The 26,213-nt window shown below is 37.5% G+C and overlaps 1 protein-coding gene across 2 annotated transcripts in view; it reads right to left on the minus strand.

Annotated features, from left to right (window-relative positions):
• Positions 1-26,213, minus strand: part of CAMKMT (calmodulin-lysine N-methyltransferase) — a 218,461-nt gene that overhangs the window by 6,261 nt on the left and 185,987 nt on the right. For both annotated transcript variants that reach the window (XM_086460916.1, XM_086460915.1), the window contains 3 exons: positions 13,211-13,285; positions 6,124-6,187; positions 1-99 (listed from right to left, as the gene is read on the minus strand). The exon at positions 1-99 is cut by the window's left edge and continues 33 nt beyond it. In XM_086460916.1, coding sequence (XP_086317042.1) covers positions 1-99; positions 6,124-6,187; positions 13,211-13,285 — 238 coding nt within the window. The remainder of the gene's footprint in view (positions 100-6,123; positions 6,188-13,210; positions 13,286-26,213) is intronic.

Below are 26,213 nucleotides of genomic sequence, written 5' to 3' on the forward strand. Positions count from 1 at the left end.
ATTTTCGTGTCTTTGGATAGAGAAACCAGCTTTCTCAGCTAGATTGCAAAACTGGTTTAAAGTATTCCCTCGGAGTGGAGCAAATACCATTGCTTTTCCCTGCAACATTTAAAAGACAATTTATACATTTTTAAAACCAAAAGGGAACCAGATATAACATACACCTGAATAAGGTTTTAATATACACAAGCCGGAAAAGTCAATCATTCTCTTGGTAAAATACTAAAATAAGGTAATAAAAAAAAAAATGTTCAAAATACGCAAGATTTCTGTGACTAAACAAATGCAATAAAGAAAGCAATAAAGAAATATTTTCTTTAGAAAACTGCCAACTGCCATACATCTGCTCCTTTTCATATAATAACAGTGGCTATGAATTACCAAAATAAAACACAGAAAAAGCACACAAAACATACACTCAATGTGAAATCCTTTTGTTAGCTCATGACCATGCAAAGTCTGTAAATAATGATTTTCATTTTTCACTCTCACACACAGAAGAGTACCTCCCATTTGCTGTCAGTGGAATTACAACAGTGTAAAACAAGGGAAAGTGGGAGGCAAATCAGACCTGATCATTAGGTTTTTAAAGCTATTTTAAACTACCTGAGCAGAGCAACCAAATCTGACCTTAAATTGGTAAATTGTATTTAAAGCAGGACTTAATGTTCTTGCACAGTAATTCTGGATCTTTCAAGACAATCAGGCCATTTATGATGCCCAGGCAATACATCATGGGCCATTAGCTAAATTTTTGTTCATCCTTCTGTATTTAAGAAAACAAAAATGACTGTAGCTTGACCTGATAGATTTTAGACTCTGTGGAAAGTACTAGCCCAGAACCTAACCTACTTGATACAGCATCTCTTGAAATCTTATTTGCAAAATTAATTCTAATTGGCCGAATAGCGTGTTCTGTCACATGGAATGAAAACCAGTTGAAAAGCTGTAAACAAAGGTTAATATCAGCCAACAGCATATTACACCGGGGGGAGCCACAAAGTTTACTGTGAGTTCTTGTATTTAACTTTTATATTAATGAGAGCTAAGATTAATTTGTGAGGTGTTGTAATCAACCGAAGAGACAAAAACCTATTTTTTAGGGATCTGACGAAGTTATCAAATGATTAGATGCTGTAGAAGAATATTTGGCTTGAGAAAATGCAGTCTTGTATACCACAGGAAAAAGTGATCAGAAGAGAGAATTTCAGCGGGAATTCTGGAAAGTTACAGTGCTGACACAGATACTTGGTGAGGAGGATAGGGAACAAACTACGCTGAGACCGTGCGCAGTGCGGCAGCAATAAAAACTCTATGTCAGTATCTATGGCAGTAATGTGTACTTAAAAGACCCTAATCATTAATACCACAGCACTGTATTTATTCTTACAATGCCTCTGTAAGACAGGGAAATACTGTTGTCCTCATCCCTCTCACGGGAAAGTGCAAAGGAGACCTAGGGCAATATCCAAAGCAACTCACTTCTGTTCATTTGTGTAGCTATACTTTTAATTGTGTGGCTAAAAGTGAGGTGCAAAGGGGTGTAACTCCCACCAGAGGCACTGGAATTGCTTATATAAATGTTAAGTCTGAATCCAGGCTCAGCTCAGGATGAAAAACATTAAACACAGGAAATTCACAATCAGTTCCGTCACATCCTTGGCATGCTTTAATGTCATCAGACAGAAGTGGGCAGCAAAGGGAGCCTTCAGCTGAGGATCCTCCTCCTCCTCCTCCTGCCATCTCATGCTCCCTAGAATGTTGTTCTGCAGAGACCCTTCCTGGAATAAGAGGGCTGAGACTCTCGAGTCCCTCATCTTCATGGGCAGCTTCACAGAGAGGTCACTGTAACGGGAAACATGTCCTTCACCCAGGGCTTACTGACCACACCATTCACCCAGGGACTTCAGTAATGGCTAAACCTCGTCAACGGAGACTGCAGGAGGCTGCACGCCCTACCTAGGCCACTGACCCAGCAGCTCCGATGAGGAAGCAATGCTCATGCAACAGCAGCCTCCCCTTACAGATTTCCACTGGGAGTCAGCAGCCCATGCAGTCATTCCTTCTCATACTCTGTAGACCACTTCAAATTCAATTTGAAAGAGAAATACAGGAAAATAGAATGTTACATGGTTTGAAATAACTCTTAAAAGCAGCCTGGAATTCTTGAAATAACTTCAAAAAAGGGGAATGGCCTTTTATGGAAACCACTACACAGTCACTTTTGGCCAGCGCCCCAGTTGGTGTAAAACCCCATTCACCTATTGAATTCAGCGTGTATCTAAAACACCTGAGGATCTTGTCCTTGCTGATAAAAAACAAGAAATCATGATTAAGGTTAATATTAAAATAATCTCCTCAAAACTGGCAGGTACTGTGGAGTTACTGTAAACAATTCTGGTCTATCACAATCTGGGTTTAAAGCACTTTCTTGTCAACTGCCTGATCTCTGTGATTCTGCTACCTGCTGTGGAGTTGCATTTACATTTCTAATTTTAAAATGTTTTTCATTTCTTGGTTGCTGTACAATAAAAAAATTAGACCAGTTGCCTGGCTCTACACTTGATGTAGTTAGTTATTTCTAATTCAAAAGTCCCTCCCAGTTTAGGATGATGTTTAAAGTTCAAAAAGGCCTTTCGTCAGTCGGGAAAATACTTCCAGTAAACTCGTGAACAAAACACAGAGGAAAACGTCAGTTACAATAGTTTGAAGTGTCACTAAAATGCTGCAGTAAGATAATGGGGCAGATGATCACATTGTGGCCATGACTGACTAAGTTTACTCATGAATCATTATTAAATGCAGTCTTATTTGCTGGTACTAATCATGGCTCAATAGTATCCCACTCACTAACTTCATTGGGATTTTGAATGGATAGGCCACAGAAGAAACAAAGCCTTCATAAAAAGCATTCTTAATTAGGGAAGTACACAAACAAGCAACTATTTATTCTGAGATTGAAATTAAAAGTACATTTTAATGATAGGAAAAAATAAAACTAAATGTTGGCAAATCAAGTAGCTTGCTTATAAGAGGAATAAAATACAGCCATTCAAGACAAATTTGTTCGATGTAAAATTTCAGTGCCTAATTCTCGGAATTGGTTCACAATTGACTTTTGCCTTTGTAACAAATTCAGATAGAAATTTCAGCTCCCAGTAACTCTGTGAGCTGCTCATTTCTGCCTGCATGAATTTCTGGTCCTCTCTTCCTGTGCAGATACAACTGTTTATGGGGCCATACTATGAATCAGATGACTGAAATGATCAAGAGTCCTGTTTCCAGGAAAGCAAAAAGTTGTCCAGAACACATCATTCTGTGCCATAAGGATTCTAATAGCCACAAATAACATCCTTAATCAAAAATGAAGTACTGCAGATAAATTTATCTCTTGTTAAACTAATGGTAAGAACAGATTAACTGTTCTGAATTTCTCCTTCAAGACAACTTTGTGAGGATACCCGTTATTTTCTGTTTACTCCACTTTTCCTTTCAGGTTTTTTTTTTGGCTATTATTTTCCCTGAACTCTTCTATCGTAGTTGTAGCCTAGCTACAATTGAAAGATGTCTTCAATCTAGATGTGACTTCAATTTCAGATCATTCCTTTATCAATTTGGCAAAGTATTTCCATTAAGGAAATTTAAATTCTAAATTTGAGACAAAATAATTAACGTAGAAGAGTGAACTTAATCAAAGTACTTTATGACTTAGTTTGGGCATAAGCTAATGCCCATAAACTATTCTCAATTATTGCAATTGGCAAATGAATTCACTATTAATTTATTTTTCCTTTAAAGGCCAAAGTATATTGCCATTTAGTAAAGTTTCCTCTGATGTTATCCTTAGATTTATACAGGTTAACAAGAACAGTAAAAATAATAACTATTTTGTACTTGTGATTGCATCTTTTCTTGGGATTTCAAATGAGTATATGCTTTTATTCGGGTCTTTCAAACCGTATGCTTGAAGGCATCTCTGTTCAACATGTGCTTTTTGGACAGGAGAGCTCATTTAAGGTGTCTGTACTCCCAGCTTCCCACCCTAAATAACAGTTCGATGTTCTCTTAGTTATGAATCACAATAATTTGCAAGGTCATGCCATAACTGGATATCCATCCATACAACCATCCATGAAGTGGATTAGGCAAATGACTTCAGTTAAAAAATACAGTTTGGATAGCGGTACAAAATTCTGCCACAGAAATTCCTGCAAGGAGCAAGAATTTCTTACCCTAGCTTTGCTGATAAGAAGTAGAAATCGTGGCCTAAAACGCATAGCAAATAAGTAGAGGCTATGCTATTAATCACAACGTGCAGAAGCAAGCCAGACTAGGAAGACAGGCAACGAAAAGCCATCTCCCTTTACTCCATCTACATTCACAAAGGACTATAGTTCAAAGGCTGGTTGCGGTTTAAAGTTAGGTTAACAATTCCTAAATTGACTATAGATGGGAACATGAGCTATGAACACTACTTAAAACTCAGGCTGCCTTATTGTCATCGGTTTTTAAATCAAATTCTCTGGTTGGGCTGATCAGCCCAGGTAAAAAACGCGTGTGTGCCTGCATATACAAATGCACGTGTGTACTCGTGTTTTTGGCAATATAGATCACCTGACCCTGATTAGCTGTGAACAGGAGACAAAGCAACTAACAGCTATTCTTCCACCCCAGCTAGAGGCTCTAGCCAGGTCATGGTTACCAGGGCACCTCTCATACACTTCTCTTCCTGACACTCATACTGTTCTCCCTCAGTGTCCTTTTGTGGAACTAGTAGTGGCCTGTACGGCTACTTGAAGAACCAGGTGTGGACATCGACCTGGGCCAAAAACCCCCTCCTTTTTGCATTTTTCTAAACTGGAGTTAGCTAAGTGTTCCAGATCACCTCTGGTCCCAAAAATTGTTGCACCCTGACAACTGATGGTACATCATGAAAGTCAGAATGCATCATCCTCAGCAGGAGCTGCTTAACCTCCCCTTGCTGCCACTAACAGAAATATCTGGATAACCTTTTCCTCAGAGCAGCTACATTTCTCATGTCTTCCTGGCAGCCTTGCCCCACAGCTCATTAAAATAATTCAGTCTTAAGTAACTTGCCTTAAGTCACTCAGGAAAGTCTATGATAGAACCAAGAATAGAAACCTGATCACTCTTAGCAAAGAATGGGATTACTTACATGACTAAAATGACTCAGTTTCTTAAGCCTTTGCACGTTTGGGTCTTCCGCTCCTTTTACAGAGAAAATCTCTTGTACAAAAAGTGCAATGCAGTTTTTAAATACAGTTTGGAGAATGCATTGCTAACACGAAATACTTTTGTTTTGAAATGGAAAGTTTACCTTACTGGAAGATTTGCGTGTTAATCATGAAAGGTAAAATCCCTACTTAGCAATTAACTTCACAGGTTTTCTCATATTCTCATTTTGATATCTTCTTTTTAAATTTTTTTTTTTTGAGATTCAAGCTTATTTGTTGGGTATAAGTATATGCATGTAACAGCTTTTTTTTTTTTTTTTTTGCCTGTAGGTGTCTCTGATTTAACAGCATCAGTGACACTCATGTAGCATTTTATGAACAGCTTAATTTCATTACGTTCTAAGGTATAAAACATGTAAACACAGGGCTTACTTAATGGAAAAAAAAAGTTTTGGTTGCAATAGACGCACAAGAGTTTTTTTCATTTTATATAAACAGAAAAGAGAAAAAATATTCTTTCATAATAAATAAATACACAATGACAAAGGTTACAATTGAAGGGATTACAAATGACAGAAGCCAACATAAAAACTTTCAATATCGTACTTTTACTTTAATATGAAGACATTATTATCAAAGGAAAATACTTGAGAAACGCTTTGATAAAAATAATCTCACGCTATCTTTGAAGCGGTTTCATTTATTTTACTACCCACTGTGTTCCTTATCAGAAGGCCAAGTATAAGAAGTTTCCTAGTTTATGATTAGGAAAGAATCTGATAGATTAGAAGACTCAATTGAAGTTGGACATAATAAGTATTAAAGTATTACATGACATTAATCCTGCCATTCCATTACTCTCTCAATCATTGTGCACAGACTAATTATTCTGAAGCCAGTGTTCAGGAGAAAATAGAAACATACTTACACTGGGTTGGAGTAATCTCTTTATTGCATCAACAAGGCTAGCTCTGTACCGGTCCAGAAACAGGCTGACATTGAGAAGAGAACAGAATCCAGATTAAAATGGGTTTTCAATTCTAATGATACTAATGCAGATAAGTACAAGGCTAATTACATATGTTTACACAATGCTGTAAAAGAGAAACTGTGGTTTGCATTTCCGTCCAGTTTGGGTAGGTTTAAATATTAAAAAAATACATAAACCCAAATATAATCTAAACCAAAGCTCAAATATCAGCATGAAACAAATCTTTATATAGCTGAAATTCACAGATCACATATGCTAGCTATTAAAACACTACCTATCAGAAATCAGGATCAAAATACAAAGTTAACATTTCACATGTTTTTCTATACAATGGGGGGGAGGTTTTTTAAGTGTTTTTTATTGTATTTCAGGTGTTACTATTAAGGCTATTTTCTTTCCTTTTACCTTCACAGTTGTGGCATTAAATCACTATTATCTATTACGCATATTTGTTCTATTTATGTATCTATCTCTATCTAACCTATAAAGATTTACAAGCCCCCACCTTCTCTCTCCCTCAAACCCTATTCAAACACAATGACCCACATCGTGCAGAGTTGTCCTCTCTCAAGAGTTAAATCCGTCATCCCCAGCACGGGTCCCGCAAGGATAGCGGCAGACTCAATTTTCCCACGCAATGTTGCCAACATGCTCAGCCCTATTTTGGCGTGATTACCTCATGATTTGAGGGGATAATTCATTCTTCATGCCCCTCTGTACCTTAACGTATATACTAATAGTGGCAACCAGGGTGCCAATCACTCTTGACTAGATATTTGTGGACATGCAGTTACTGTGGATGAGAGTGCATTTACAGTGGTTAGTGAACAACCATCGGATAGCAACTGATGCCTTTCAGTCCTTACTACTATGGGCTGCATTTATATTGGTGATTCAGATAAGAAACTGTATCAAGCAGGCCACAAATTATGTGATTTTTTTTCTTCATTATTTTTCGTGCTTTCTCTATAGTAAAACTGCTTCCCAGCCTGTGTCAAGTATGAGTTCCACACTACATGGCATTTTGTCCATTCTTAATGATTTTTTTTCTATACTCCCCTTTCCTTTATCTCTTTCTGAAGAGTCGCAAGTAATTTTTTTTCCAGGTTTAAAATTTCTAAAAGAATATAAAGAATATATGAAGAAACTTGGGAGAAAAAAGTGGTCTGCCAACCACATGGCAGTCATCAAGAACAGAATATGTGTGGACATTTAGGTAAGGACACTCCACAGCTACCAAGGAGAATACAATATTACATACCATAAGGTCAAGCAGCTGTGTAAGAGCTGTGAATTTTTGCTACGGAGGAGAAAAAAAAAAAAGCTTCTCAGAAAACTTGTCAGTGACCAAATTTCATCAGTAAAAACTGGCAGAACCTCACATTGTTACACTGGGTATCCATACATTTCTTAAAGAACATTTCATATACAAGTATGGCCTTTTGAACTTCTCAATACACTGAAGTACAGCTAACAATTTCTGTGATATCCTGCCCACAAAAAAATTTAAACTTTAGCAGTTGGCATGATGACTGCCCCTCAGCCTTGATTAATCTTACTGGAAGAACCTTACTGAAAAAATGAGTGTTTAAATTTAATTCACTGAAACAGCAGCTGATGTCTCTAATGTCACCTGGGAGTTTTAATCACATTCACCTCAGGTAGATCCCTATGCAGATACATACCGTAAGACACTACTTCACTGTGAACTTAGCCACCTGCAGAAGAGGCGGAACACAGTGCATGAGTCCTCTCCCAAAAGAATAGCTAAAAATAATTAATTTTCTTCAACATGAAACATCGCAAGCATGCACACATTTAAGACTTGCTGAGATCCTCTGCAGACAGAAGTGCATTCCAAAGGAAAAATGCACTTATTTTTATTTTTGAAAGCAGCGTAGTGGAAACACAATTTTAGGGCAGTGCTACAATTCCTTTTTCATGGACCTGCATACCATTGTCTCTTTTTACAATGAGACAGGGGCACAACTGCTGCTACCAATCTTGTTCCTTTACAATGAGAGAACTATAGGCCTTTGTTCACCAGAAACTGAGTGTCTGAGAACTTAAAACGGTTACATGACCTGCTAGATCAGACAACTTCACTAAGACCTTTTCTGTCCGACCCCAATTGATATTTTGGTGGTATGGGAGGTAGACTCTTAGCCCTCTTAACTTAGGAAAGCCAGATAACCTGGGACAGTTGCCCTGGCTCTGCTCCCAAGTTGCCTCTCCCCTCCAAGAGGCCTCCTCCCGGGAACAGGACCTATTTCAATTGAAAACAGTCTCCAACATTGCAATTTCCAGTCTGTTGCTCCATGAGCCACGTACTCTGACCAGAGGGAGCAGTGAAGGCTGGAAGCAACGCTGATGCAGTGCAGTAACTCCAGGGAACATCTCTGTCCTCCGAGCCGGAGGATGACTTGAATGAGGAAATCCTGAAGAAGTCGTTAGATAATCTGTGCTGCAGACAGGGCCAGCACAGGATTTGGCCCACGCAAGGAGACTTAAGTCACACAATTTCTCTTACCAGTAGAATTTGTATGACTGAATTATACCACAGCATATTGAAAACGTACCTGAGAGAATCCTTTAAAGCCCACAACATCTCAGGGAAATTAAATAATGTATTGTTTTAAACCATTCACACTCAGTTCTCACACCTCAATTCAAATTTGGCTTAGCTCGCCATTACTTTAGTGGTAATGTCTCGTGTTTATGTAGTAAGCACGCTGTGCAAGCAGTAGCTCAGGACAGGAACAGTAAGGTTTTCTTGGGCCAGCAAGGAGGTTTCAGATCACAGCAGCAGAGAGGCAAGAACACAGTTGATTCGGCCTTTGTTTAGGCAGTGCCCTCAACCTGTGAAATCTGGATGAACAGGCATGCAGTCTTGTCACCTCTCTCCTCGTTTTTTTTGTTTGTTTGTTTATTTGTTTGTTTTTCAATTTAAATTACCATTAAAACCAAAATGAAAGTTATACCAAAACTGTACAGAAGTAACAAAAACCGACAAAGAAACAAATTGAAAAACCAAGTATGTTCTCAGTTTGGTTCATGATGATATCCTTTTATCTTGTGCCTTGCAACAAGGGGCATATATTTTATAGGCTATGATATGAACTTATTTTTAGTTTTCGTATATTTTGCAATTGGTAAAACAGCTTAGTTTACAGATATACTTCAGACATGATTACATTGATGTAGAGTGCCTAATGCATAGAGCCATTTATCTTTTTGTTTGCCTTCAACTACACAGCTGACAAACTGAAAAACACCCCTTACTTCTATGTCGTCAGATTCCAATGCACTTGAAAGTGTGTGCAAGAAATGAGGCTTAAAATGAATCATAAATTTAAACTGAAGAAGGACAGAGATCTTACTGCATTCCTGTGAAAAGGTTTCCTTATATGAAATGAAATACACTAACAGAGAAAAAACTGACATATTTTAAGATATTTAAAGAATACTTTCAGCTCAGTTCCACATTCCTGGTGAGTTCACAACACCCGATGACTTCAGCAAAAGTCTCAGCAGTGAAAGTAATGTGAGACAGCCCCCCCTCCCCCCGGCCTCTGTTGTGCAAATACTTACACATGTGCCAAACTTTAAGAATATAATCAGTCTAAGTAAAGTGGGATATTATGCATTTCCAAAATGATATGGAGATCTAGACCTTGCACTGTTTCTGCATAAAAATTATTTGGGAAAACTTGTTTCACAAGAACGTGAAAGAGAAAGATTTTTCTACTGGCTCAGTCCTACTGGCCTTGACTCTCTCTCCTTGGATTAAAAATCTCAGCAACTTTTTTTCTTAATAAAGAAAAGGATATATGCTTCCTTTTAAATAATCAGAAACCTGAGGCTCTCAAGAGCTTTGCAAGAGTCTTGGGTTTTGGCCTATCTATACAGGTACTGTTATTTCTCCTTCTCTATTCATACTCTTACAATTCTGGCACCTGTATGACTTTATAGCCACAAGTGTAGGTCAAATGAAAGTCTAAAATTCTGGCAGCCCTCACCTGGCCTTAAAACTCCCCCTTAAAAATATGAGGTGGGTGGATATGCTTTACAGATTCCATTATTTCAGTATTTTTTTCCAGTGTATCCTTCTTCCAGGTGTGGCCTCAGAAAGATTTTTTTTTTCCTTATTTTTATCTCATAGTTGGCATTTTATAAGTTATTTCGGAACTGCTGAACCATGAAACTATTTTTATTGTCAAAATCCTGAATGGTTAAATAATGACTAGCTTTCACAGTTTGCCTCTTATTTATTTTATAATCTAGTTGAGCTACTAAATTTAGCTGTTAACTAATAGACTGCCTGTTCTGGGAAATAACTTATTTTCCACTCCTGCACACAAGGTTTATGAAAGTCTGACTGTAAATATATGAATATAAACATATCGCTGCTTGTTGTAATCATGTACATTTTTACTTGAACCTCCATGTGGATTTGGAATATGTTTATGAATAGAGCTTGTTTTCATGTAAATGGGATCAAGCAGTACTACTGGTTAGCTATTCAGAGAATCAGACAATATCACCCTTGCTGGAAATACTTCAATAAAAATTTATCCATGTACCTAATATTTGAACTCAGATTTTTTGCTTTCTAGTTCTCTGTTCTAATCTCAGATTTTATTGACTGACAATGAGCTATATGATGGTGTTAAACTAAATGCAATCTATTCTATCTGTTTTTATCACTGCATACTTCAGGTTTCAACCGAGGAGCTACATGAAAAGAGATATTTTTTTTCTCCTTCAATGGCAGCCCAAAAAATTCAGAGAGCAAAAATCCTGCCAACAGTTCTCAAGCCGATTCTATATCTCGGAAGAGAAATACATGAAAATGAAAAGAAGATTTGAGTTCGATAAACCATGGAACATTTTTTTCCCCAGCCTTTTCATGTACCAGAAAACCTAGTGTCCATAACTAAAAGAATGATTTCTAAAAGAAACAAACAAAAAAGGGATTTTCATGCTTATTAAACTATATATATGGGCACTTGCAATAAGAAAATAGAGACAATTTGTGAATAAACCCACATACTTCAAACTAACCTGCACATTTCTATTTATTTTTTAGAAATCTATAAATATTTATACACTTACCTGCATCTTAAGTGCTTCAAAATAAATGTACAAAATGCAGGGATTGCAAATGCATTATGTATTTTACCTGTCATGTTTGATTCTGTGTTTCCTAAAGAAACTACACTATTTCCAAACAGACTGGGAGGAGTATCAGGCAAGAATATTACTGAAAAAAAAAATAACTTAAGTCTTGTTCCACTCTGCTGTACTCCCAGCACAAATAGGATGACATGGTGTGAGTATCAAGAATACAAGAGATAGCGTGGCCAGGTTGTTTTGATATTTGTGTGAAGAACAAATTTAACTCTAAATCTCTTGGCAAGACCTTGCTTCACCCACATAATCTGGAGAACATCCATATGTGAGCCTTGTCTAAGCCTCCGAGAAGACTGCTGCCCTCCTGCTCATGTCCGCCAGCACTCTGATCTGACTTTCATACTTAATCTGATCTAATCCTGTCCAGCATTAACTTCATCTGTGCAATGAAACCTGGAGTATCCATTCTAATATTTGGTGAGGAAGGCATTTACTAAATTACTTGCTGAAATCATATGGTGTTGTTTAGCTCCTTATTTTAATCAGATGATGCATCTCTGAGGCACATTATCAGCGATTAGTTAGAAACCCTTCTCTGTCCTTTTTGGGAACAAAGAACTTTTCTGAAATTAAATGCTAAGAGAAACGAAGCACTGTTGCATTCTATCAACAAATAGGTATGAGAAAAAGGAAAAAAGATGACTAAACACACTTTCTCCAGTGCTATACAAACCCAGTAACTTTTCTGAAGTAAGAAATTGTTTGCTCAAATAGCAAAATATCGAAGGAAAAAAAAAGCTTTAGAGGAATATTTTATCAGAAGCCACTTAAAAAGACCATTGTTTAAAAAGACAATAGACAGCTTCATACTTCCCTTTGCCTTTTTCCTTTAACTATTTCTTAGTAATCTGCTGAACTGAGCTGCCCTAGGAAGTCCCTGTTTTCAGAATTTGGGCTCTCACAACAGTTACATGCAACAAAACATAAACAGCTTTTTCTGTTTTGGACATTTAAAGGGTAAAGAGAAAAAATCCACGAGGGAAAGACAGATTCATTTAAAAAATACCTACTCTCCTAAATGAAATTTGCACATCCCTTTTTACACTGTGCCCATTTATATAGCACAAATAATTAATAATGTATCATTTTTAAAGCTAGCATGCAGCAAATATAGCACAGCACAATTCTGCAAATGCAGTATCAGAAAAGGGTTGTGTCGATAACCAAATCTATTTGCATAAATTACTAAACAATATACCATATTGTAACCTGTATCTACCTTTTCATAAATTAAGTGCTGTACTCTTTTTTTTTTTTTTTTACTAACAATTCTCTTGGAATTAACATATGCCTGTGCAAATAATATAAAACCTGTGTCTACAAACATTGCTGGAAAATTGATTTAAGAAACAGAACATGACGGGGAAAAAAAAAAAGGTTTTGAAAATCTTCTTTTCCTCGGAAAGATTTTCCAGGGAGCAAAAAATATATCCCCTTATATCAATAGTCAGATCTTTCCTAAGAAGTAAGCTAATTGAGCTGTTTGTGTTGATAAACTCCCTTTTCTCCAGACTGTTCCTCACTGAGCCATAATTATTTGCAATTTGCCTAAGTCGTCCATTTACTGATACGTCAAGCATGAAACAGAGGCAATTCCAGAAAATGGAAATGCTTCTCAAAATCAATCTTTGGGAAATAATGTGGTAGAAGTTACTGTGTGATAGAAGACTACCTTATAACTGTCACATGGAGATGAATATTAATTTGTTGAGGTTAAGGTGGCTTTGTGCTTCATTTGTTGACTTTGCTTAGCCATCAGCAAGCAGCATAGTACAATTACTCCAGCAAAGCTATTTTTCTAACATGAGTTTTATGATTTTTATGTACTTACCAGTCAGCACACATAACAATGTCAAAATGTCCTTCCAGTTGAGAGACATCTGTCTCATTATCCCATCGTAAAATGCTAGAGGAAAAAAAGATTTAAAAAAAAAAAAAAAGAAAAAAGGACTTATATTTTTCATCTTGAGATTTTTAAGGTATTAATATTATTCTCATGTGACACAGAAGTCTTTTAAAAAGTACACACTTGTTACTTTCAAAGATGAATGTAAAAATATTATTCTGTACATTTTTAAGGTTTTAAATCTCAAAGCTAAAGAGCTATTTTTTATTTTAACAGCAAGGCAATCCACGCAGGTTCTGATGAGTGGATCACCAACAAATATGCATTTCTGATTTAGTGGCACATGTATGGCTTCAGATTTTTACCCCTTAACACCACTGCACAAGGAAGTATCGACAATCTGAATGAAACAAAAATTTGCAGAATAGATGTGAATTCATGGATCTCCGTTACATCTGGCAGGCAAGTCAGTTGTGCTTCTCATTGATGAAGTGAGCATTCACTTGGGCTAGAGGGAGGAGAGACAGGGTGAAAAAATGCCAAGCTTAACTTCAATGCCAGCTATGTTGCCTCAGGCAAGCTTAAAAATACAGCAGTGCTGACTCTGTCAACACCTATTCTCTCATAGGTGATAAGTTATTTAATTCTAAGGTACCCAATAGTAGGCAAAAATGCACATATGCACAAAGTTCTTCTTTGATTATAAATGCTGCCGATTTTTGTAGCTGCCATGAAGAATTACGGTACTTTGCTCCCATTTAAAAAACAGAAACTCGTATTGGAATTCACTGCATACTTAAAATATCATTACCCTGAAGATTTGAAGCTGCATTTCTATTTCTAGGCTATTTTTAAAAAAAGAATCTATCCTTCTTTTTTCATTTCCTGGTTATTTATAACAGAAAGCAGATAAATATTTATGGGAAAAGCACTTGTGGGGGAAGGGTCTAATCTGATCTTGTCAGGTTGTGCATGCTTATCTCAGTTTTGTATGAGTCTTGACCAAATAGACCCTTTAGTCTTCCCGCAGCTATAATCTACTTCTGGTTAAAAGCCATCTCCATTCACATCCTACTCCTAATATTTAACTGAGGATCAGTTCATTCAGAAATGTTCCTTAAGTATACAGGAAAAAAGGAAATTTTATACATTGACTATATTAGATGCAAAAAAGGCTTGTAAATATGTCGATAGATAGATACAGAGCCATAAAGAATTAAGGTACCACAATACGCACGTAGATGGGCACAGACACAAAATTTGTGAAAGAATGCTTTGAAAACATGGAAATTATGAAAGGAGAGGCCCACTTGGTTGGGAAAGCTTTGATTATGTGGGGCTCAGTGTAACCGAACAGATCAGGACTCATTAGCCCATTTGCCCTCCTGGAATTTACTGTGACAATCCAAAGAGAGAAAAAAGTAGATTAATTTAATTTTTCCCCCTCAAATTGAAAGTAATCCAGATTTTAGAAGCCTAGGTAGCTTTGCACACTGGCACGCAGCAGGCATCCAGTAGTGGAAAGTGACAAAGGAGAGTTCTCACTCTCAGCTGCTGGCTGCCTGCTGGCTACCAGCGGCTTTTTCAACCCTGTTTCCGTGGAAACTTAGGTTAGAATGGTGAAAATTAGGTAAAGGTAAGTTTTGTGGGTTTAAAGCACGCACTCTAATACTTTAAGAATCCTGAAGCAGAACTGGAAATTGGTAGATGAACTGTGAGCCTTAAAAGGCCACCTTTGGTTTTCATTGCTACAGAAACAGAGATCTGATCAGTACCACTATAGGGATTTGAATTATGATTTTTTTTTAACCCACATATTTACTATACTTCACACATACAATCCGGAAGGCAGCACAGGTGCCTCCTCCTGGAAAAAAACCCCAAACCCTCTCATGTTACTGTCAGGTTCCCATTGAGCATCTGAAATACAGCATTTCTGTGCACACCTACTGTAGGCGCAAAGGAGTTTGTGTGGGTAGGTGAAAGCTTAGAAACCATAATGCTGGGCAAAATATGGAATGGATGAGTTGTCAGGAGCATGAGCAGTGGTGCAATGTGACTGGCTTCCGGGCCGTTAGGAGTGAGCGAAGGGCCCCACATCCAGCCATAAGCCAGTCTTGCTCCATTTTCCTGATCTAGCACCAGGGCTGCTCTTGGTCTCTAGCTTCAGTTGCTGTTGCATTCGTGAAGATGTAATAAATATGCAAAGGCCAAACAGTAAATTTACGCACAAGGTTTTAAAAATCAACTTTGCCATAAATTTTCAAAAGGTACAGGAAAAACTTTATTCCTGTGGAGAAATAACCATGTAAACTAAAGATAATTCCTGTAAAATAAATGCTGACAAGACTCATTCTGATCTCACTCAGGATGTATGCGCACTGGTGGGAGAGACGCAACTACAAGCTGTACATATTTATCCATGCTATCTTTAGCCAAGTGCGACTAGAAAGGGAAGCGCAGCTAGGGTATGTGAAGCTCAACACCAGCTGCAACCTCCGAAACCGTTTCAGTAGCTAACTCTGGGCTACCATATCTACACCATTATGTGTTTAACGCTTCCACAAATTTGCATGAGCTGCCATCAAACGTCTGCACCCGTAAAGCAGACATGGCCCCATACATCAGGGAAACGAACAATTCTGCTCAGAGTCAGTATTATGACATCATTAATATTTTGAATTCTAGCGCTAATGAAAGTAGTGAATCAGAGTCAGGATCTCTATAAATGCCATCAACTAGCCATACAAGCTCTTGTAATCCAAACACAATTCCTGAGTGTGAAGTACAGAAAAATCCAGCGACACTACAAAACAACTCTGAGAAAGGTAAAGATGTGTATCTGCGTATCTAAATGCATGTATCTATACGTAGCAAGGTGGTGAGGAACAATAATTTTTTTCAGGGATTAGTGAGGATGTGACTCTTGGACTTAGCGGTCAGACCTGAAAGAAATACCGAAGGCACCATGAAGTAAGGGCTGATTGCATTTCCATTTAAAGAAAAGCACTGCTAGGAAACCCAGAAAAGTGTTAGCCACAGAAATCTGAAAAGCTCAGCCTTTATGAAGTTTCCTTTAAGAAAAATAGATAGAAGTGTAAAAATATCATACCACAAAAAGTCTTCTAAATTCCTAGTATTATGTTGAGTGCCAAAACGAAAAAAAACCCGCAAGTCTTGCTAATATTTTCCTCTTGTTCCCTTTCCAGTGATGCCAAATTAGTGGACATAAACCACTTTTTTCTAAAGCCACTTTTCTTCCATCAAAATAAGAAGTTTAAAAGCTATAATATTTTTATGTCTTTCTTTGAGGGAAGATGCTACAGTACTAACAGCTGAAATTATTTCATAAATTTGAAAAATGTGCTTTACCCTGCATTTCTGTCCAAGCCACACCTTCAACGGCTTTTTTTGTAAAAACAAAACAGAACAAGAAACAAAACAAAACCCAATGGATTTAAGGCTGTGTAAAGCCCACTCTTGACATTATTTTGTGCTGTCTTAACTCATGCAGGTTTAGTTTCTTGCAATTGCAAATAGGCAACTCAGTTTCAGCATAAAATGGTCTGAAACCCACTGGAAATATGAAACAGTTTGTGAACTTTTTTTTGGCTACGAGAGGAATACTAAAAAATGAAACAGGATATGAGAGATAAACACTACTACTTCAGTAGTTTAGCCACTATTCAGGTCAAACTGATGGTGGCTGAAACCTGGTACCTGCTAATGGCTGCTGTATGGCCTGTATCAAATTAATTTGACCAGTTTTCAGAGGAAAAGTACCCACGTCACAAACGTATTACTATAATTAGCAATCTTGATGGTAGTCCTAGCAAAAAGGACAAGGACTGAATAAGCTATGGAGAATGAACTATCCTCTCAAATGCAGAGGTGGCTCTTCCAGGTCAGGGATAAAGCATACTATCAAAATAGTCTGAGAAAATATGTACTGATGTTTCAGTTTCCTAGGCTGTCAACCTTACACCTTTCTAAGGCAACAAATTCATTAAAAACCCCCAAACAACACACAACACAAACAACCAAAGCATTTTTTCTTTTTTTTTCTCTTTCCCTGATTTATCTTTTAAATTGACAAGCAAGCCAGAAAACGTGATTAAGTTAAGATAAAAAGAATTATAATGATAATAGAACAAAAAGACCAACTAAGAAAATAGAGACTTCAAGTGTCACCAACATACCCCCAAATATCCCCTTGTATTTCAAAGCAAAAAATCCACAACAAAATAGAGAATGTTACCGGGATCGTTAAGGCAGCCAAGGCTGCACCTCCCCTGTACAGTAATTCTAATTTATGGAGGATAGCCTGACAAATGTCGACACTCTTTTTCTTACACTGGTAAAGTATCTCAGCAATCTACAACAAAAGACCTGATTTTACCAGGTTTTTATTTCTCATGCAAAATTCCTCGTTACTATTATTATTCAAGTTCTGTTATTCAGTGTTTGTCTTCCTAGTGTGTCTAGGCAGGTAACTTACATGAGAAAAAACAGGTTAAGTCTCTGATTGTTAAAACTTGAAACATTTCCAAGTCCCTCTGAGATGTACTTGTGATGAATGGCATAGGCTAGAGTAGCTCTCAAGTTAGCAGAAAAGTAGTTGTGCAGACAAAGACAAAAAGTCAAAATTAAAAGAAAGGACAAAAGACACAAATGTCTTACTTGCTTCAAAAGGTATTAGTAGTTTTAATAAAGATCAAAAATTTGTCCCACTTAGCAGACGAACAGCTACCAAGAACCCCTATCTACCCACCTCTTCTTTTCATATTTTAATTTAGGCTTCAGTCTTTGAAAAGCATTGTCATTGGTAAGTATACAGGTTCAGGTAAAAGATTTTGTCTGGGGGCTTATATGACTTTTTCTATGACATTAACCAAGCAGGTTCATTAACACATTTACAAAAGGCATCATCAGAATGTTTCTCCACACCTTGATCTTTGTTTGAGATTCCTCAGTTTTGTATAAAGATCAAGAAGATCGGTTTTAACTTAGCGACAGAGGCAACATGTACCACTATCATTACAACTCCTCTGAGGAGTCTTGCAGATTTGCCTACTATCATTTCCCCATCTTTCTCATGATATTCTCATTAGGTTGCTCTTATTTCTCCAACTTCTTTTACCTTCTGCTTTTCTTACCTTCACTGCTTCACTTTGCTTTGTATTCTCCTCGATTATCTCATTCCTGACAGTGCATACCTGGTTCAAAGGGACCAAAGTCAAATTTTCAACCACAGGTACCCAAAATCAACCACTCTCCTTTTCCTCTCACATTTCTAAACAGTTTGAATGCGATATTTACAACTGCCAATAGATATTTCCTTCTAATAATCTCCTTGCAGGTTTCGGCAACTTCCACATCATTTATCTACTTTTGTTGAAGTATACCGATGATTTTTCTCTGCTAGGCTCAAAATCTGCACTTTATCCTCATTCTTCTGGACCCTTCTCTCTTCAGCCTAGTAAAATCTTGCTATTAAATTAGAATTTTTAATTCCACTATTTTCTGTTTGAATTTTTTTAGTTGTCTCTTACTGTTTTTTCAATGTGCTCTTCAAACCTTTCCCACATTTCTGATAATTTCACAATGTTCCACCTCAACCTCTTCTTTCTCTGAATATTACTTTGGGGTTATCTCATCCATAAAAGCTAAACCCAACTACCCACTTCTCTACTCCACACTATGCATCCAGACTCACAGCTCAGTATCTTTGACAGCCTCAGAGAATGAGAAGCTCATCACCTCTAAAGGACAACAAGGCATTGTTGATACTGCCTTTTCTTGATCCCTTCGGATATAACCATTAATTCCAGTCTGTAATTTAGACTTAGCTTAGACCTTCCTCTATATTTACATACCTCAGCTCTGTTCAGATTTTGCTTATTCTCTCTGCATAGCATCTCTAAGAAGTTTCTTATTTACCCACTCAACTTAAACTCTTGACCGTGTCATCATCACTTACATCTTAACATGGAAATATTGTTCTCTTTGCTCATGGAAAATACAGTCTTGCCCTATTAATATTTATTCAGTAGGCAGCTGCAAAGATTGTTTTTCTTGCCTATAACCCTGATCTTGTCACCTTTCTCTTTGTACTCCTCCAGGTAAGTTGCAAGTCTTCTTTTCCGAACGCTTCACAACAGTTCCTTTCCCTATTTTTTCTCTCTCATCCAATATTGAAAGGACAAGTCCCTTCTTTAATCAGCCCTAATGTCAGTTTACATCTTCCACTTAACTTTTCAAGCAATCACCTTTACAACCTTCTTCCACTATATTATCCATGAATGCTCACAAACTTACTCCGTTATCCTTGAAACTCTCTTTTAAAATAGCACCTACAAAACCTGAAAAGAGGCGAGGCTGCTCTTGTGTCAGCAACTCTGTCTGTCGTACTGACTACAGCTATCCTTGTTATTCTTCCTCACCATATCTACCTCTGGTCTTAGACACAAACTGCCTTTTTGCTGTGTGTTTATACAATATCTGGTAAAACAGTTCATGCTGAAACCTCACCACATTAATGTGGGTCCCTTCTAACTTGAGATATTCTATGATTCTCTCTAGGTTTTCCTGCTTAAAAGTTCCTTTTTAAATGCATATGATAAAATTATGTGCTTCCCTTATCCCTTATTCTGAGAACATATTTTCTCTCTCTTATTACGCGCAACATATTTTGCTAAAATTCAGATGGGAACATTACAGTTTTGTCTTCAAAGATAACAGTCCTAACACTTACACATTTGCTGCATATCAAAAGCTCTAAAGTTTTGGGACATAATAAATACACTGCATGTAAATACAACTGTTGCAGAATAAATTTTTCCATTTTGTAGACACACCACAGCCCAACATTCAGCACAAGTGTAGCTATTGTATTAAAAGAAGCAAGAATATCTTGTATAAAAACGTTACTAATAAAAAAATACCACCGGTGTGTGTGAATTTGCCTTTTTGCAACCTTCCTCTACATCAACACATTCTAAATCAGTCTTTATTTAGGAGACTGATACTGTTTTTAGCAAGATTCATGTAGCATATTATGCACAAAATGGATGGTTCTCACATTCTAATTCAGACTGAACATAGTATGAAAAAACACATAATTTCAAAATGCAAGACACTATAAGCACATGACTGTACTGGTAGGATCAGTGAATGAAAGCTTTGTAAAAGTTCATTTTGTGTAAAAATATGAAGGAAAAGAAGACAGTTTCTTGCTCTGCGGAAAATAGACTATCCATGCATATGGGGAGGATAGTCAGGGGAACAAGAAGAAAAAAACCAAAGAATGTGAAGTGAACCAGGCAGGTCCAGAAGGACTGAATGGGAGGAAAAATTAAAAACAACAGAGAAGATGTAATTCACAGGTACTTAAATTCTGAGGGCAGAAGGGACCACAGTAAACATTCAAGATTTCAAATTTCTGTAACAAGTCCATATATCTCAGGAAATTAATACATGTGTTTTGGAAAGATATCCAACTCGATTTGAACACATCCACTGCTTAAGAAACTACCACTTCCCATGGTAAGATGTTCTAATGTATTATCATTCTTTCCGTCAAATCTCATTTTTTCTAGACTGAATTTGTCTAGCTTCAATTTCTACATCTTGTTAGGTACTTGTAAAATAGATTAAAGAGTGTCTTCTGTTAAAGATTTTTTCCCTGCATGAGACTTTCAGATCAAAATCAATTCATTTCTTAACAATCAAATAATTTCTTTGACAAGTTAAGTAAACAGAGCTCTTTAACTGTCTCATTTCCAGACCGACACACTCTTCTGCCTCTTTCCTCAACCCCATTAATTTTCAGTATCCTTGGTTAATGTTTGAGTAACTGAATATTAATTGAATATTAATGAAACAAACAAAGGTAACACTGTAAGCATCATTTTGTCAAAATTTAAAGTTTGTCCCAACTTCTCTATGTCCGTGTCAAAGAATAACTGAGAGTGCCTGTGAAGGAGAGAGCCTACTGAAAGTGTGTAAAGTGTACTTGATGACTGCCTATTAAGGTAGAGCCAAGGTAGACAAAGGTACAATGGTAACAACATGAACCAGAAACAGTTGGCTAAAAAGATGGATACGCAAACAAGCATAGGAATAAAACAACAAAAAAACATTCTATGATTCTAACATCTCATGGATGTTTTCCTTTAAAGCCCTAGGAAGAAAGATGTAAGACTTCTCATATCAGTGGTCTCCACCTAGTCTTTCTCTCTGGTCCAAGAGAGTATAAGAACAGTTTTACTGAAAGCATGCTTTTTAAACTAAGAGACCACCATAAATAGCCAAGGATTTGAGCAAGAATTATTTAAAATAATGCAATGCTGTACTTTTAGCTAGCACCTAGCTTTTCTCTCTGTTCTTCCAAACACATAGAAATTTCTCTACAAAGCTTACTAATTTTTTTATTTTTTCTCTTCATATATTTTTATCTGGTCACATAAAGAAGACAGGCAAAAGTACAATGCAATTTAAAATAAACTGCAACTTCATTAAGTCAACGCAACTGAGTGAAATTCACAAATAGGAGAGTCTTGGAAGTTGGTGAAAATCAGCTGGTATGGTCAAATGATAAAGAAGGTTATCAGAAACAAGATGCCATTCCTCCAAAGACTGAAGTCGCACTAAAATGAAGAAGGGATCACAAACTTCCAGAATTAAATACAATAATAAAATTAGGCAGGCCAAAAATACAGGTACTCTTCATCTAAATCTTCCTACCAGCTGATAATCAGTATACAGAACGAGCACTCACAGCGGAGAACAACATTTCAGAGAGGTGAAATGAATTCTTTGGGTCAGTGTTCACTGTAGAAGAAACTGAAGACAATTTCACCACAGAAGCCTTTTTTGATATGTCTTCTGTAAAAGAAAGTCTTGCTCTATAAACCTGGAGCTCTGCAAAGGTGTCAACAAGCATTCAGATAGGGGTGATGTGGGTAATACAGACTGCTTCTGATTCCAAAATGCTATTGGCAAAGACCATCACCAACAACATTTAAGGAAAGTAGACACCCACTGGAGATGAGTCCTGACATAGCTAAACAATAGAACAAAAGACAGGGAGCAGGGTAGTAGCAAATGGTCAGTTCTCACAGCAGAGGCACATAATCAGCAGAGGTCCCCTGGCACCTGTTCTATTCAACATGTTTACAAGAGATGAGCAGTGAAGTGCCAAAGTTTGCTAATGCTAAGAAGTTACTCAAGATAGTAAGGAAAAGAGCAGACTGTGAAGAATTGCAGAGGGATGAAACTAAGTAATTGGACAATAAAATGACAGATGACATTCAGTGTGAATAAACGCAAAGTGCACAATGGGAAAAATAATTCTGGCTTGATAAAGAAAATGAAGGTCTCCAAATTGACCATCACTGGAAAGCTTCTGATGTTGTGACAGACAGTGTCATGAAAAGATTAACTCAGTGCTCAACTGCAGTCAAAATCACTTTCAGGCATTTTTAGAAGAGGAACAGAAAGCATAATTATTCCACTACACATATCTATCACTTATCATAGAATGGTTTGGGTTGGAAGGGACCTTAAATATCACCCAGTTCCAACACCCTGCCATGGACAGGGACACCTTCCACTACACCATGTTTCTCAAAGCCCCATCCAACCTGGCCTCAAACACTTCCAAGGAGGGAACACCCACAGCTTCTCTGGGCAACCTCTTCCAGTGCCTCACCACTCACACAGCAAAGAGTTCCTTCCTTATATCTAATCTAAATCTCCCCTCATTCAGTTTGAAAGTTACCCCTTGTCCTGTTGCTACACTCCCTGACCAAGAGTCCCTCCCCACCTTTCCTGTAGGCCCCCTTTAAGTACTGGAAGACCGCTATAAGGTCTCCCCGGAGCCTTCTCTTCTCCAGGCTGAACAACCCCAACTCTCTCAGCCTGTCCTCATAGGGCAGGTGCTCCAGCCCCCTGATCATCTTCATGGCCCTCCTCTGGACTGGCTTGAGCAGGTCCATGCCTTTCTTATGCTGAGGGCCCCAGAGCTGGACGCAGCACTGCAGGTGGGGTCTCATGAGAGCAAAGTGGGAGAATCACCTCCTTCAACCTGCTGGTCACGCTTCTCTTGATGCAGCCCAGGATGCGATTTGTTTTCTGGGCTGCAAGCACAGCTTGCTGGGTCATGTTAAGCTTCTTGTCAACCAGCACCCTCAAGTCCTTTTCTGCAGGGCTGCTCTCAATCCACTCATCCCTCAGCCTATATTTGTGCTTGGGATTGCCCTGACCTGTGTGCAGGACCTTGCACTTGGCCTTGTTAAACTTCATGAGGTTTGCACAGACCGACCTCTTGAGTCTATCAAGGCCCTCTGGATGGTATCCCTCCCCTCCAGTGCCTCGACTGTACCACACAGTTTGGTGTCATCTGGAAACTTGCTGAGGGTGCACACTCTGAATGCAGTACTGACCACCCTCATCTGAAAATGAGTAGAGTGAAACTGGAAAAGATACAGAGAGGGCAAGTGTCATCAGAGGTATGGAACAGTTTCCACCTGAGTTGAGTTTTCGGTGATAGAGAGCTACAAATTCACAATGGCTGTGAATAGACTGTTGATTGTTTCTTCCCACACATACATAAATTCATCAAATTAAGAGAGCAGGAACCAAGAGCCTTTTATTTCTAACGAAAGTGCAGGAAATGCTCCTTTTGGCAGCTTCCTCCTTGCCAACAGATGTTGCCATGAAAGAGTGTTAGCTGAGGAGACTGGAAAAGTAGTTGGAACAAAGGGACTCCTTTAGGGTTGCTAAGCTGACAAACACAACAAGTTCAATAAACATGTTTTCAAAAATTTTGAGTTTAGCAACACTCAGGTCATTCTGATGAATGAAGACAGAGAGAGAGTCTTTATTAAGGCTGATGGAACCTGGTACACGACCAGTTGAAAGCAGAAAGGTTAGAAAGCTGGCGTATTTGAAGAATGTTGCAGTAAGGTAAAATTCACATATTGGCAGTTACAGCGAAAGAGGTAATTAATATGAGAATGGAATCAGGACAATATAGTTCAGTGCTCTGGTCAGAGACCTCATCCACTATTATAACGGATGCCATTTAGTCTTTAGAAAGGCTTTTTTTCTTTTTAGGTTTAATTCTGGAAGCTTGTAAATTCATAACATTTGTGAGGAACACTAAAATCTCAGACACGATTACAACTCATCTGTTAACGTTTAAGGAGAAGGAATTGTCACTTTTGGTCACGTGGTCATACATTCTTGATGTGGGTTCTAATGTTGACTACAGAGTGAACAAAGAGTATGCAACACACTATCACTAATCAAATCAAAGGATTCATGACACCACAAGCATTTCTCTCACTGACTTGATGTTATTGTGTGCTTGTTTACACTCTTGATGTGGAATGTAATCTCTCTGAGGAAACTGTTAGCAAAACAATAGGCTTGTCCACAGCTAAAACGCACAGGTCCCTTATCAGCAATAAGTATACAAAAAATATATACAAATTTTGTTCTTAACAGATTTGGTCTTCTCAAGACAAGAGAATCTGAGGTAGGAACAAATTCCCTGGTAGGTAAAACAGACAGAGTCTGTTAACCTTTAGAATATACTGCAAGCCTTCTTCTTTGCTGAAGCTTTTCCATCATGACATTTGTAATAACAAGTTTTCAAAATTCTACTACCCAAATCTCTCCTTCAGGAAGGCTTCTACATTAACATAAAGGGAAGAAAAAGAGCAGAGATTCTTTGACTTTGTTACCACTAATTTAATCATTGGTGGACATGTTGAAAACAATGATATAATGCATGTCATACAAATAACAGTTGTTGGTACCATGAAGACTGCTATCATGATAACTCATATGCTAAGTTATGGGGTAAACAACATGATTCATGGATAATTTTTGAACTGTGGAAAAAATAAAATTGTCACACTCATATACGATATTAATAATTCACCTTAATGGCAAGTCATTGTTAGTAACTTGGTGGCATTTCTATACCTATGTCCAGTAAGCGTGAGTAGGAAATTTTGAACATACTCATGGAAGCTAAAAATAAAATAGAACTGTATATCCACTGCTGAAGTAAACTGTTTACTAAATATCTATTATTACATTATAACACATAATATGACAAACTGCCAGTTTGGCTTACGTTACTGTACTTTTAAACAATAATCAAGAGTTGGCAGAAAGCTAGATAAATGCTCATTTACTGCTCTTTGTATAAATCTAAATAAATAAATGTATGGCAGATTGTCCTAATCTAACTTCTCTTGGCTGATACTGGATTGTTCCTTTTTGCGCCATACATGTTTTGGCATATTTTCCAAGTCTAGACTTAAATGTCTGGAACAGTCACAAAGTGACTCTCATACTGGTAATTTCTGCTCCATGTGCAAGGAAAAGAGTACTAGATCCCAATGTGAGATGAAGGTGCAGTAAGAAGGGTCTATTCTGAATTATCTTTAACATGGAAAAAATCTTGTAACTTTGCACTGGACACTGCAAAGTTGCAAGACTGGACACTGTTTAGATGACAGGTTAGAGTGAGGAAAATGCCTTATCCAGATTAAATTAATGTTGCAGTAAGTCACTTAAATACATCACTATGTTCATTTGCCTACAAGCTCTGATCAATGTAAAAGAAGTCACCTAATGTCACTTTGCATGACAGTGTTGCATTCTTCCCTACAAAACACTACATTTTCTTGTGGTTTCCCCCTGCCTCCCATTACCATTATATAACAAAGATTTTTGGTTGTAGGAAAAGTGAATCATGGTTACGGCAATATTTCAGATTTTACATCAGCCTTTTCGTTTCTTCAACGCCTTGAGAAGTGATCAAATAACTTTGTTCCTGCCTTCATCACATGCCATTACTGAATCTGAAGGACTGAACCTTCCATCAGTGCTTCTCAAACAACTAACCAAAGCATCACCTTAATTTTGACAGCAGAAATCAACTATTACCGTGTATAAGACAGAGATATGC

Source organism: Leptosomus discolor, chromosome 2, assembly GCF_034619465.1.
Source record: "Leptosomus discolor isolate bLepDis1 chromosome 2, bLepDis1.hap2, whole genome shotgun sequence".
In the NCBI taxonomy this organism is placed as follows: Eukaryota; Metazoa; Chordata; class Aves; order Leptosomiformes; family Leptosomidae; genus Leptosomus; species Leptosomus discolor.